General features: G+C 41.2%; 1 protein-coding gene across 1 annotated transcript in view; it reads left to right on the top strand.

Moving 5' to 3' along the window:
* Nucleotides 1–4,376: 4,376 nt before the first annotated feature.
* The window catches only part of ME1 (malic enzyme 1, NADP(+)-dependent, cytosolic), a 222,603-nt gene continuing 211,747 nt past the window's right edge, over nt 4,377–15,232 (top strand). Inside the window, exon 1 of the mRNA XM_010861739.1 lies at nt 4,377–4,455. Within this exon, the coding sequence (XP_010860041.1) occupies nt 4,378–4,455 (78 nt within the window). The 5' untranslated portion in view covers nt 4,377. The remainder of the gene's footprint in view (nt 4,456–15,232) is intronic.

Raw genomic sequence — 15,232 nt, 5'->3', positions numbered from 1 at the left:
GTTAAGCTATAAATGATGTATGCATGTTCTGACTCAGTCTATGGATTTACCCCAAAATTATGAAGTTGGCATGCAGCATTTGTATTTTTATATATGTTTTCATATATATTTAATGATTGTAATATATAATAAGAATGAAGTGGTATTACATTATTCCTAACAGTAGAGATAATGCTTTTTAGGGGTTAATAAAGAGGGATATTACTTTCTTCAAAAAATTTGTCTTCTATGGAGCTCTAGACATTCTGTAGGGTCCCCCTAGAGCAGGGTTTCCCAATCTCCAGGATCTAATGCCTGAGCTGATGTAGTAACAGAAATAAAGTATACAATATATGTAATGTGCAACAATCATCCTGAAGCCATCCCCCCATCCCAGTCTGTGAAAAAATGTCTTCCATGAAACTGGTCCCTGGTGCCAAAAAGGTTGGGGACTACTGCCTTAGAGGACTGGGCTTTTGCATAGACTTTTATTTTTGAATCGATTAAAATAAATGTACAAGGATTCCTTGGTGGCTCAGTTGGTAAAGAATCTGCCTGCAAATCAGGAGACAGGGGTTTGATCCTTGGGTCAGCAAGATCTCCTGGAGAATGGAATGGCAACCCACTCCAGTATTCTTGTCTGGGAAATCCCATGGACAGAGGAGCCTGGAGGGCTACAGTCCATGGGGTCACAAGAGTCGAACATGACTTAGTGACTAAACCACCACCAAAATAAGCGTACATCTCTTTAAAACCTTCTAGTGAAATGACTCACGTACCCATTTTACCTATTACTATAACACTCATACCAATAACTAATAGCTTGGTTCATCAGGGGTTCCTTGGAGTCAGGTAAAGTCACCCCAAAATATGAGGACCAGGGGAATCTGCAAACAAATCTTATTCTATTAGTTTCTTCTCATGTATTTATCTTCCTACAGTTTGCTGCCCTTGGAAGCCTAAAACAGCTTTCCTTTGTTATGTCATTTCTCTTCCAACTTCTTGTTCTTTGTTGAAGATGATGTATAGGCTGCAGTTCTAGGCTACTTGCTTTAGCCGCTCTTCATTTCAGTTTTCTCCTGGATAATGTGTGCTGTGTGTGTTAGTTGATAAACTCTTTTTCTTTTGTTAACATGTCATCTTCTTAGAGTCCCAGCTGATCACCTAGGATGGGTAGAGGTCAACTGTTGCCACCTCCATGTTAGCACTTATTCAAGTCCTGTTCTCACTGCAGTATGTAGGTAAAAAGTCAACTCTCGCCATGGTTGCCAATTACACTGGGGCTGGCCACGTTTGAGTCAGCTGTCTGTTTTTTAAAAAATATTTATTTACTTGGCTGCGCCATATCTTAGTTGCAGCACATGGTGTCTTCAATCTTTGTTTTGGCATGTGAACTCTTAGTTGCGACATGTGGGATCTAGTTCTCTGACCAGGAACTGAACCTGGGCCTCCTTGTATTAGGAGTCTAAGCCACTGAACCACCAGGGAAGTCCCCCCGCTGCCTACTTTTGATTCTGAACTTGTAGGGTCAGCCACAAAATTAGAACCCTAAAAGGTCAAAGTTTTTTGCTTCATACAGAAACAAATCAAGAGTCAGGCATGTTAAGATATTCAACTTAAAAAAAAAAAAGGAACTGATTTTACATAACAGTAATGGAATTGGGGGCAGGAGGAGAAGGGGACGACAGAGGATGAGATGGCTGGATGGCATCACTGACTCGATGGACGTGAATCTGAGTGAACTCTGGGAGTTGGTGATGGACAGGGAGGCCTGGCGTGCTGTGATTCATGGGGTCGCAAAGAGTCGGACACGACTGAGCAACTGAACTGAACTGAACTGAACTGAATGTGTTTTTGTGTGAAGAAATACAAAATCATTTACTTAATATCACAAACCATCATAGAGCTACATCTTTTTTCTGTTAGATTATCTTTTATTCTCATGAAAGTTACATTTGAAATGTTACATGTCCTGTTAGGTATTTCCTGAATTTTCTCTATGTGAAACCTCAACAACATTAGGTAGGAATGCTGAAATCATATTTACATATGATTACAGTTCATTGTGCATCAAACTTAGGTAACAAAAAATCTGATTTTGTACTCTCACAGAACATTAGAAACTACACTCTACTCCCTTGTTTGTGAATCACACCCATTCTTTGATCAACTGTGTGTAGAGTGACTGTAGTTTCTCACAAGGAAAATTCTAACAAGTTTTTTTCTGTTGTTTGGTGTTTTTTTTTTTACATGTTTTTTGCAATAAAACCTAACTTTACAACCTTTAAAAAGGATTGAAAAAGTTGGTGTCCTTCCTAGTTGACATTTAGGTGGAAAAATAGGTTCTCTCCAGTAGTTTTGGTACTGCACACGGATATACAAAATGGCTTCCCCAGCTAGGCCTCATCTCTAGAGGGGTGGAGGGTTGGAGCTCTTTTCAAGAGAGAAATAAACGTAGTGGAAGAGAGATGTGAACTTTACCTGCACTGGCAGGCTCGTGTAATCCCTCTGTAATAATGGCTTGGGGGATAAGCCCACACACTCTTTGGGACTACTCTGTATTTATATCAGCTTTTCTATCTGTAAATATATCACAGAACTAGGACTAGACAGCTAATGTGTGTAAATTTATGTACTAAGAGCTGTGTTATAATAAGGTTCTGTTGTACTTACATTTTTATCTCTTTTTCAGTATCTTGTTTTGTTTCCAGGCCTGCCATTGAACTGTTTTTGTCTTCCATGAATTACTTGTAATGCGCCTGAGTTAATTCAAGAGAATGAGTTTTGTAAAGTATACCTTCTTCTCAGATGTTGCTGGGTTAATTACTTATGTATTATAGAACTCACAGTGAAAAGTCTTACTGAAATGCAAGGAATCAAAAGAATTCTGTGACACAAATATTCCCTATTAAAAAGCAACTGATTCTAGATAATTTAAAGGCCAGGACTAAGAAACTGCTGGATATACGTGTGGCAAAAAACACTACTGTAACAAATCCTTCTGGTAAGGAAAAGTAACAGAATTAGAAATAAAACTCTTTGGTGAATGTGTAGTTTATGGATATATAAAATCAAATGTGTTGCTGTGTTGTGCTAAGTTGCTTCAGTTGTGTCTGACTCTTTGCAACCCTATGGACCATAGCTTGCCAGGCTCCTCTGTCCATGGGATTCTCCAGGCAAGAATACTGAAGTGGGATATAAAATCAAATACTGAATCCCAAACACACCTTTTTATACAGTCATTAGGTAGGAACAGGGCAGAAAGCAGCCATCCTATTAACTGAAAAGGAAACTGGGGCCCAGAAAGCTTTTAGTGTGTGCCGTGTTGGACACCCCTTTTGCCTGTGATATGACTACTTCAACATTCATTGAAACTTAAAGTATAAATATCAATAACAGAATTCCAGCATTGGGAGGTCTTTTACTCTGACTTTCTCGGTTTACCAAAGAAGAAACTGAAGCCCTTAAAGATTGAGGGCTTTATTATCATCATTCAGAGAGGCAGGTTCTTAAACATCCTGGTCTCCAGAACTTTAAGGAACAACATTCACAGGAAAAACGTGACTGGTCATTGGGATCTAACATTTGCACCTTGTCTTTTAATGAAAGCATTAAAATAAAATTCCCAGGGATGGCACTCTCCTCTCTGGCCTTTCTCCCAGTTCTACCCGGGGGCCGAGGCTTTCTGGGTCAAGGTTGGAAGCTTCCTCCGGCCCTGGCAGGCATCCAGAATTGTGAATAGGGAGTTTGGAAGCGTCTGATAGGAGACGCTTAGATGAATTAGATGAATTAAAGATGAAGTCTAATTGTCATCGGTCAGCTGAGGTCTTTTGCAAAGAGCCCCCCTGTCCCCGCCCCCCACCTCTGTGCGTGGGCAGCCGTCCTCCGCCCAAGGCTCTGGGTTTCCCATCCTTTCTCAACCTCCCCGCGGCTGCGGCTGCGGGGGACACCTCGGCCTGGGGTGATGGTACCCCCAGGGCGGGCGGGGAGCCTGACCTTGCCCCCTGCCCTTTAGGTGCTCCATTGGAAGCACGTCCCGCACGCAGGGATGGGCCGGGACGGTTGCGACTGTAAACCCATGGCGAGCGGGGGGACCCTGGGTGTGTGGAAGGGAGCGGCGCCACCCGGGCCTCGCTTTCCTCCTCCTCCTCGCTCGCCGCTCGCCAGATCGCCTACCATGACTCAGCGCTTCTCGCAGGCTGCCCGGCTGGGGACACCGGCTCCTCGCCGGCTCCTCCCGCCGCGTCCACCCCCTCTCGCCACCCACGCCCGCCCCCCGGCCGCCGGCCCTTTCTCCGCGCCGCCGCCGCCGCCGCTGCCGCCGCACTCCGCGCCAGCGTCCCGGCAGCATCCGCCGCCCGGCCCGCTCCCACTCGCCGCGCACGCTCGCCCCCAGCCATGGAGCCCCGGACCCCTCGCCGCCGCCACACCCCCCAGCGCGGCTACGCCGTCACCCGGAACCCCCACCTCAACAAGGTGAGCCCGCCTGCCCCTCCGCGGTCCCCGACTCCGTCCGGCTCACGGGCAACAGCACCCCGACCCTCCCCCGTCGGCGCCGCGGACGCCGCCTCGCCCCTCCGCCCCGCGGGCCCCCCAGGAGCCCCCCCGGGGGCAGGGCAGACCGGCGGGGCGACCCCCCACCGCACCCCACCCCACCCCGAGCCTCGGCGCTGGCCTAACGGAGGGGCCGCCGGGGGCTTGGGTGTGGGTACCCTGGAACGTGATGGGAGGCCGGGGGTTTGGCTCGGCGCCTCGGCATCTCGTTTGGGGAACGCAGGAGATGTACAGCTTGTTTTTAAATACTTCTCTGCTTCTCCAAAAGCAGAGCCAGGGCAGAGAAAGGAGTGGCAGCGAAGGGCGTGAACGGTTGTTGTCTGTGAGGGTAGCAGGTGGGCTGCCCGCTGGGGCCTCGGGGTGCCAATCCAAATAACGAGGTCCGCTCTGGGGTGCCGATCCCCGGAGGCTGCTGTGGGAGCGAGGTGGCCCTACTGGTCCAGCCTGGATGCAAACGTGCTCTGAGTGGCGGGTCACGTGAGCAACCTGAAAGTCAAGGCCTCTTGGTTTCTGGAGCGTGCCTGGTGGGTGGCTTCAGCCTCGGGCGCTGCGTGGCCTGGTGCACCACCCTGCCCTAGACTGTGGGGAGAGCCAGATTTTTTTGAATCGGGCCTTCTGGAAATGAATTTTCTAAGCCCTCCCCTCCTTTTCATTAAAAGGGCGATTCAGTGCAAGAGACCCCTTTTCAGATCCGTTTCCTTTTTCTTCACAGGTTAAACGCCCAAGATCTCTCTCAAATGAAAAAACACCTCGGCATGTATAAATTTGCTTATTGGCTATTTAGCATTCACCCTCTTTTTATAGTCAGGTTTGTCTGCAGATGGTTCCTTTTGTGTAAAGATGTGCTTTTTGACGTTTCCTTTGAATTTGGTATATGGAAAATGCCATCAGTCAGCACGGAAGCCTGTTGGTTCATTTTGGGATTCTCTTTACTAGACACTTTTTAACATCAAAAACTGGACTCAGCACCCCTCTCCCCGACTATGTTGCCTGGTAATTTGTATATTGTTATTAATGGCACGAAGACGTGTGGTTTCTTTGATTTAATAAGTTCTAGCTCCTGTGAGTTCTTTTTGATGTTTATGATGACAGGCAGTTTTACGTATCTATAATTATTTAGCATTTCTGGTCATAAAGCATTATGAAGTTTTAAATATTTCCCACTTATTTTTTCCTCAATGATTTTAATTGCTACCTTGATTTTTTTTCTTCCTTTTTATTCTAAAGGTTGGGGCCTATTTTAGGTAGGAAAAAAGGGAAATTTTGATGTGACAAAACAATTTATTGCTTGTGTACCTGCCTGCTATAATTCATGACCAAGTACTGGGTAGCCTCTTAACAAGAATCACATGAGTGGTATAACCTGTTTGAATTTCCTCAAGTTGCTGAGGAGGGTGCCTGTTTCAAGTGGGTTGATGGAATAGGCAATCCCAGAGCAAGAGTCATTACGCCATTACTGTTTACATCAAGAATTTATGATCTTGACATATTTTCAGTGCTCTTCATGAGTAAGGATTAATTTCTACTTAAGAATAATAGTATCACAGAGATCTTCCACCAAAGGCATTAAGGTGTAGGTGGCATTAATGTGTAGGTGGCATTAATGTGTTAGAAACACCTTTTTTGAATTTGTAATTGAATTTTATTGCATAGTATCAATTTGGACTTAAAATTCAGGTGGCCGACTTTGGTGTGATTAATGGAGTAAGTTTTACTCTTGTACAGTCCTAAGACTGTGTGGTCCTCGTGGAAATAACAGAGTATCTTCAGATGAACCATTGAAACTATAACTGTGGGATCTTCTTGAAGGACCCTACTTTGAAGACCTCTGAGCCTTTAAGTTTTCCTCTAGCCCAGGAATTTTTGTTGGTTTTTGCGGTAACTTTGGCTACAAAGAAACACTAGTAGATGTTCCTCCTGTAACACCCTGCCTAGCCTGTCAGCTGGCTACACTAAGCCTCTCACACAGACCTTCATCACCTTACCTTTGGGTAACTGAGACAGTTTTTCTGGTTTTATTTTCATTATTATAGTCTGTCTTACATGTAGATGTGAAAGAAATATCTTCGTCAGTTAGCATGTTCTTCACGTTCTGCTTCTGTTATCCGAGTATTTGCTGTGTGGCATTTTTTCCTATTATGTGATGTGTATTCTCAGTCGTGTCCGACTTTGGGTACCTTGGGCTGCAGCCCTCCAGGCTCCTCTGTCCATGGAATTTTCCAGGCCAGATTACTGGAGTGGACTGCCATTTCCTCCTCTAGGGGATCTTCCCAACCCAGGGATTGAACCCACATCTCTTCTGTCTCCTGTATTGGCAGGCAGAATTTTTTTTTTACCATTGTGCCACCTGGGATGCCCCCTCTAATCTCTTTCCTATTATGTTGAGCATAAAATCAATCTGTCAATTAGGTTTACTGTCTTCTCCAAATTTATCTCATTAGTTCCTCAGTTTAGTTTTCCACTTAAAATATATTTGCTGAATCTCTTACTTAATACCTTTTGTCTGTGTGTAATTCCTACAATTAAAATATTTAGTTGATTTAGTTCTCTCTTTAGGGAAGAATCTCCTAAGTAGTCTTTATTATCATACTTAATACCTTTGTTTTTTATATAGTCTATTGTAGCATGTCATTTAGTATTTACTATAGTGTATTTTTTATTTGAGTTGGATTGTCATAGGGCAGGCATTGTAATCCTTAGTACAGAATTTTGCTCAATGTACATTAAATATTTAATGAATAAATGAACCATGTTTAAGAACTGTTTTTTGTCTTTCAAACAGAACTCAACTTTTAAAGCAGGTAGGTCTTAAAGTGGTAGTTTGAGCATTATTCTAAGACATTTACCCTTTTTAGTGTAATTTCTTGAAAGTAAACTCACATTGAAAGCTAAAGCTCAGTTGACTTCATATACCATTATATTGTATTGTGTAATGGCATATAGTCAGAAACGATGGAATTTGGTTTAAGCCTGGGCATGCCATGAAATTTTATTTATTTGCTGGATAACCTTTCAGAGGTGCTTAATCTTGGTACAAATTGAATTTAACAGTAAATGTGATCAGAATTAAAAAATAAAGAATTTAAGGGAAGTCCAGTGGTTAGGATTCTACCCTTTCACTGCTGAGAACTCAAGTTCAATTGCTGGTCAGGGAACTAAGAACACATAAGCTGTGCAACACATCCAATAAAGAAAGAAAGAAATGAAGGAAGAAGTTAAAAAAACCTTAGAGAAGTAGAATCTTTCTTCACTGGTAATAATCCTGTCTGGTTCTCACTGTATATTCACGTATGCATCACTGCAGGTGGGATTGCCTTGTAGGACGTGGAGAAGCATTTCTGCCTCACACATAGGAGATTCAGTATCTTTCTGTCCATAGCCCAAATTGCTTTTGAGGTGCTCATCTTTGTCTGAGTTATATGTCCTCTGATTTAACATTTAATGTTTATAATTTTCAAGGATATCCTCTGATTTCGATCAGTTGTATTTCAAATTTTTTCTCAGGAATTTTCAATAATAAAATAATGTTTCATAAATCACTCTTCAGAGTTAAAATTCTACATACAAAACTAATCACACGTATTTTTTTTAATTTCCCAACTTATTATTTAGCTGTATTTCTTCGTGCAGTGGTAGAAAACACTAGTTGATAGGTGTGTTACAATTAAGTTGTTTACATGGCTTCTGTATCTTTAAGACGAAATGATAAATGTGACCTATAAGTAAATTAGATCCAGTCTAAGATAGTGATGGTGATTTATCTATGTTAGTTTTGGTGAGCCTGTTAACTTTTACATGTGAGAAATGAGCTTCTGGGCATGTGCTTTTGCAGATGTTTGTCTTGATATGCCAAGACACAGATGAATGTGTTGTAGGGAAAAAAGAGAGAAACAAGGCTGATGACTGTGAAGGAAAGGTACCTTAAACCTCTTCTTTTTCTTCAATGTAAACTGTACTGGAATGAATCATTCAGAAATTTTTCACCTAGTATAGGCTTCCCAGGAGGCTCAATAGTGAACAATCCATCTGCTAATGCAATGCAGGAGACATGAGTTCGATCCCTGTGTGAGGCCGATCCTCTGGAGGAAGAAATGGCAACCCACTCCAGTATTCTTACCTGGAAAATCCCATGGACAGAGAATTCTGGCAGGCTACAGTCCATAGGGTCCCAAAGAGTCAGACATGATAGCAACTGAGCACACAGTTCTCTCGAGTTGCCTCGACAGTATGAGAAACTGATATATTATTTAATGTGAAATCTTATGGATGTGAAGGCAATCATAAGATGTACAGCCATATGCCTCCATATTTGTCTGCTGGCCTTGGTAACACAGGATAGCACAAAACAAAAAAATGTTGTGTTCTAATGAATAGAAGGATGAATTCGATTCAAGAACTGGTGATGTGGAGTATGGGCTTTGCTGGTGGTTGAGACAGTAAAGAATCTGCCTACAGTGCAGGAGATCTGGGTTCGATCCCTAGGTAAGGAAGATCCCCTGGAGAAGCGAGTGGCAACCCACTCCAAAATTTTTGCCTGGAGAATCCCCTGGACAGAGGAGCCTGTCAGACTACAGTCCATAGGGTTGCAAAGAGCTGGATATGACTGACTGGAGTACAGAAAATGTTGAAGAGAGGAATAGCTTTGAGATTTTTCATTTTGTGTTCTGATGTCCTTCAAACTTTTGGACAAGTGTGGAAATATGAAATAATAGAATGAAGCCTCTAAAGCTTTGTGTCTAGAAGAAGTGAAGCCACCAGTTCATTTCAGTGAGATTTTCTTAACTGGCTTCATTTATTTTCTTTGTAATATAGAGTGATGATATCATTTATTTCTTTTACATTTTAACATAGTTATTCAGAATCCACTATATGCTAGGTAATATTCTGGATACAGGGGATATTCAATGAATAAGATTCTTGCTTTAAATGTACTTACATTTCCATTGTAATATGATTTCTGTTTTACCTCTTTGCTCAGATATTAAAGAGTATATATTAGTTGTCCTTGAATTATATATTATAAACAGGTTTTTATTACAACTAATTATTGATACATTTTTATATGTAGAGTTAGAACTCAGAGCTAGAAAGATTATGAAGTACTTATGTTTTTAGTGTACTTTTTACTCCCTTCTCTCTTGAATTTTTGATTTAGCAAATTGAGCATGATTGTGTTACTTATTAAATTAATGAATTTTATAGTAAAAAAAACCCTATATTTAGCTCTGGGTGAAACATTTACATTTTAGTCTCAGATTCATGTAAATGCACTCGACTGACATCAGATGACCTTTGCAATCTTTCATAGATTTTCACAGAATGCCAGGTGGAGGTTAAAGAATGTCTCTGTGGAGAAAAAGAACAAGGAAAGCCTTTTGCTTCTCAGGACTGTGCTCCAAGTGTGTAAAGGCTTGGAAGTTTATGAGAGAAAGGTAGAGGTATGCCCTGGGGAGTTAAACTCTTTGGGGTGAGTGCAGTGCAATGCAAAAATAAAAGATTTAGAGTCCAGTGAAACCAGCCTTTAATATATTTGACTTTGGAAGTAATCAGGACTCGGACAAGACAAGTATTTGGACTGTTTTCCAATGGTTTTCAAAACTGACATGATCAAATAATGTTACAGACTCCAGGTGGCCTGATTTGGTCTATTTATTACATCATTATTTATTTTATGTTACTAAGCCAACTCAACAAACACATTGGCAGTGTATGGACCCAGAATTGATCAGCAGACATGTTGCAATTCAGCAGGACTAATTTGGGACTGTTGGTGCCCTAAATTGTTAAGAAATTGTTTTAGACATGCGGCCTAAATATACAGTGTGGTTTTTGTATACTTAAAGGGCTATTTAAGATATTTTATGGCTTATATACTAATTTTTACCCATCTAACTTAGTGTATGTAGTATAGTACATTTTAAAACAAAGGATTATTGTTGCTGTAAATGAATTTAGAGAATTTAAAACAATTTAAAGAATTTAGAGAATTTAAAACAAAGACCCTGAAGATATATCTAAGTTAGCCATCAACTAAACTGGTTTCAGATGCTTGAGGCCTTTGAAATTAAAGACAAGGGAGACACTGTGCCTTTAAGCTTCTGTAGTTTAACCAGGTAGTTTGGAAAGTCAAAATAGTAATTGATAATGTTCTCTAAAAACATGGGAATATAATTATCAGAGGTTCAATGTAAATAAACAAACTCTAGACCTAACAACTATTATATTTTTACTATTCAGGTAATGCTTAAGTACATTAGCAAGAGTACTTACATGTTCATGGAAACATGATTATGTGAGTTATATCATGATTACATTATGAGTAGCCCAGTAGTAGTTAAATTCTAGACTGTTTCATTAAGACCTGGAAACTGAAGGAGGTCTAAGGCTCCATTATAATATTCCAGTTGGGCCCCTAAAGCTTGTAATATATTAAAATACATTTAAAACATCTATTCAGAGCCCTCTAAAATACTTTCAAACTTCTTTGATTGTAACACTATATATGTGTAAGTATATTGTTATGGGCTGAATTGTGTCCTTCCTAAAATTACATGTTGAAGCTTTAACTTCCCGTTTATCTGAATTTAAGCATATTTGGAGATAAAATCTTTGAAGAGATAATTAAGGTAAAATCAGATCTTTAGGATGGATCCTAATCCAATACGACTGGTGTCCTTAAAAGAAGAGACTAGGACTCAGTGGGAGAAGATATGCATCTACAAGTCAGGGAGAGAAGCCTTGAAATGTAAGCAGCCCTACCAACTGAAATCTTGGTCTTGGACTTTGAGCCTCTAGAATTGTGAGAAAATGAATTTCTGTTGTTTTAGCCACCCTTTGTGGTCTGTTGCAGCCGGCGCGCTTCTCAATGAAACTAGGCCATGCCATGTGGGGCCACCCAAGATGGGAGGGTCATGGTGGAGAGGTCTGATAGAATGTGGTCCACTGGAGAAGGGAATGGCAAACCACTTCAGTATTCTTGCCTTGAGAACCCCATGAACAGTATGAAAAGGCAAAATGATAGGATACTGAAAGAGGAACTCCCCAGGTCAGTAGGTGCCCAATTGCTACTGGAGATCAGTGGAGAAATAACTCCAGGAGGAATGAAGGGATGGAGCCAAAGCAAAAACAATACCCAGTTGTGGATGTAGCCAGTGATAGAAGCAAGGTCCGATACTGTAAAGAGCAATATTGCATAGGAACCTGGAATGTTAGGTCCATGAATCAAGGTAAATTGGAGGTGGTCAGACAGAAGGTGGCAAGAGTGAACGTCGATATTCTAGAAATCGGCGAACTAAAATGGACTGGAATGGGTGAATTTAACTCAGATGACCATTATATGTACTACTGTGGACAGGAATTCCTTGGAAGAAATGGAGTAGCCATCATGGTCAACAAGAGAGTCTGAAATGCAGTACTTGGAAGCAATCTCAAAAATGACAGAATGATCTCTGTTTGTTTCCAAGGCAAACAATTCAATATCACAATAATCCAAGCCTATGCCCCAACCAGTTTAACACTGAAGAAGCTGAAGTTGAACAGTTCCTACAAGACCTGTTAGAACTAACACCCAAATAAGATGTCCTTTTCATTATAGGGGACTGGAATGCAAAAGTAGGAAGTCAAGAAACACCTGGAGTAACAGGCAAATTTGGCCTTGGAGTATGGAATGAAGCAGGGCAAAGACTAATAGAGGTTTGCCAAGAAAATGCACTGGTCATAGCAAACACCCTCTTGCAACAACGCAAGAGAAGACTCTACACATGGACATCACCAGATGGTCAACACCGAAATCAGATTGATTATATTCTTTGCAGCCAAAGATGGAGAAGCTATATACAGTCAGCAAAAACAAGACCAGGAGCTGACTGTGGCTCAGATCATGAACTCCTTATTGCCAAATTCAGACATAAATTGAAGAAAGTAGGGAAAACCACTAGACCATTCAGATATGACCTAAATCATATCACTTATGATTATCCAGTAGAAGTGAGAAATAGATTTAAGGGACAAGATCTGATAGACAGAGTGCCTGATGAATTATGGACAGAGGTTCGTGACATTGTACAGGAGACAGGGATCAAGACCATCCCCATGGAAAAGAAATGCAAAAAAGCAAAATGGCTGGGGAGGCTTTACAAATAGCTATGAAAAGAAGAGAAGCCAGAAGCAAAGGAGTAAAGGAAAGATAAAAGCATCTGAATGCAGAGTTCCAAAGAATAGCAAGAAGAGATAAGAAAGCCTTCCTCAGCGATCAATGCAAAGAAATAGAGGAAAACAACAGAATGGAAAAGACTAGAGATCTCTTGAACAAAATTAGAGATACCAAGGGGACATTTCATGCAAAGATGGGCTTGATAAAGGAGAAATGGTATGGACCTAACAGAAGCAGAAGATATTAAGAAGAGATGGCAAGAATATACAGAAGAACTGTACAAAAAAGATCTTAACAACCCAGATAATCAGGATGGTGTGATCACTCACCTAGAGCCAGACATCCTGGAATGTGAAGTCAAATGGGCCTTAGAAAGCATCACTACGAACAAAGCTAGTGGAGGTGATGGAATTCCAGTTGAACTATTTCAAAACCTGAAAGATGATGCTGTGAAAGCACTGCACTCACTATGCCAGCACATTTGGAAAACTCAGCAGTGGCCACAGGACTGGAAAAGGTCAGTTTTCATTCCAATCCCAAAGAAAGGCAGTCCCAAAGAATGCTGAAACTACCGCACAATTGCACTCATTTCACACGCTAGTAAAATAACGCTCAAAATTCTCCAAGCCAGGCTTCAGCAATATGTGAACCGGGAACTTCCAGATGTTCAAGCTGGTTTTAGAAAAGGCAGAGGAACCAGAGATCAAATTGCCCATATCCACTGGATCATCAAAAAAAGAGAGTTCCAGAAAAGCATCTATTTCTGCTTTATTGACTATGCCAAAGCCTTTGACTGTGTGGGTCACAATAAACTCTGGAAAATTCTGAAAGAGATGGAAATACCAGACTACCTGACATGCCTCTTGAGAAACCTATATGCAGGTCAGGAAGCAACAATTAGCACTGGACATGGAACAACAGACTGGTTCCAAATAGGAAACGGAGTACGTCAAGGCTGTATATTGTCACCCTGCTTATTGAACTTATATGCAGAGTACATCATGAGAAACGGCTGGAGCAAGCACAAGCTGGAATCAAGATTGCCGGGAGAAATATCAATAACCTCAGATATGCAGATGATACCACCCTCATGGCAGAAAGTGAAGAGGAATTAAAAAGCCTCTTGAAAGTGAAAGAGAGGGAAAAAGTTGGCTTAAAGTTCAACATTCAGAAAACTAAGATCATGGCATCCGGTCCCATCACTTCATGGGAAATAGATGGGGAAAGGGGAAACAGTAGAAACAGTGTCAGACTTTATTGTTTTGGGCTCCAGAATCCCTGCAGATGGTGATTGCAGCCATGAAATTAAAAGACGCTTACCCCTTGGAAGGAAAATTGGAAGAATCAATATAGTGAAAATGAGTATACTACCCAAAGCAATTTATAGATTCAATGCAATCCCTATCAAGCTACCAACAAATAATTTCACAATTTGTATGGAAATACAAAGAACCTCGAATAGCCAAAGCAATCTTGAGAAAGAAGAATGGAACTGGAGGAATCAACCTACCTGACTTCAGGCTCTACTACAAAGCCACAGTCATCAAGACAGTATGGTACTGGCACAAAGACAGAAATATAGATCAATGGAACAAAACAGAAAGCCCAGAGATAAATCCACGCACATATGGACACCTTATCTTTGACAAAGGAGGCAAGAATATACAATGGATTAAAGACAATCTCTTTAACAAGTGGTGCTGGGAAATCTGGTCAACCACTTGTAAAAGAATGAAACTAGAACACTTTCTAACACCATACACAAAAATAAACTCAAAATGGATTAAAGATCTCAACGTAAGACCAGAAACTATAAAACTCCTAGAGGAGAACATAGGCAAAACCCTCTCTGACATACATCACAGCAGGATCCTCTATGACCCACCTCCCAGAATATTGGAAATAAAAGCAATAATAAACAAATGGGACCTAGTTAACCTTAAAAGCTTCTGCACATCAAAGGAAACTATTAGCAAGGTGAAAAGACAGCCTTCAGAATGGGAGAAAATAATAGCAAATGAAGCAACTGACAAACAACTAATCTCAAAAATATACAAGCAAGTCCTATAGCTCAACTCCAGAAAAATAAATGACCCAATCAAAAAATGGGCCAAAGAACTAAATAGACATTTCTCCAAAGAAGACATACAGATGGCTAACAAACACATGAAAAGATGCTCAACATCACTCATTATCAGAGAAATGCAAATCAAAACCACTATGAGGTACCATTTCACGCCAGTCAGAATGGCTGCGATCCAAAAGTCTACAAATAATAAATGCTGGAGAGGGTGTGGAGAAAAGGGAACCCTCTTACACTGTTGGTGGGAATGCAAACTAGTACAGCCACTATGGAGAACAGTGTGGAGATTCCTTAAAAAACTGGAAATAGAACTGCCTTATGATCCAGCAATCCCACTGCTAGGCATACACACTGAGGAAACCAGAAGGGAAAGAGACACGTGTACCCCAATGTTCATCGCAGCACTGTTTATAATAGCCAGGACATGGAAGCAACCTAGATGTCCATCAGCAGATGAATGGATA

This window comes from Bison bison, unplaced genomic scaffold (assembly GCF_000754665.1).
Source record: "Bison bison bison isolate TAMUID 2011002044 unplaced genomic scaffold, Bison_UMD1.0 scf7180017864473, whole genome shotgun sequence".
Lineage (NCBI taxonomy): Eukaryota > Metazoa > Chordata > Mammalia > Artiodactyla > Bovidae > Bison > Bison bison.
Note: the sequence above shows the minus strand (reverse complement) of the source record. Positions and strands in the feature narration are given on the sequence as shown.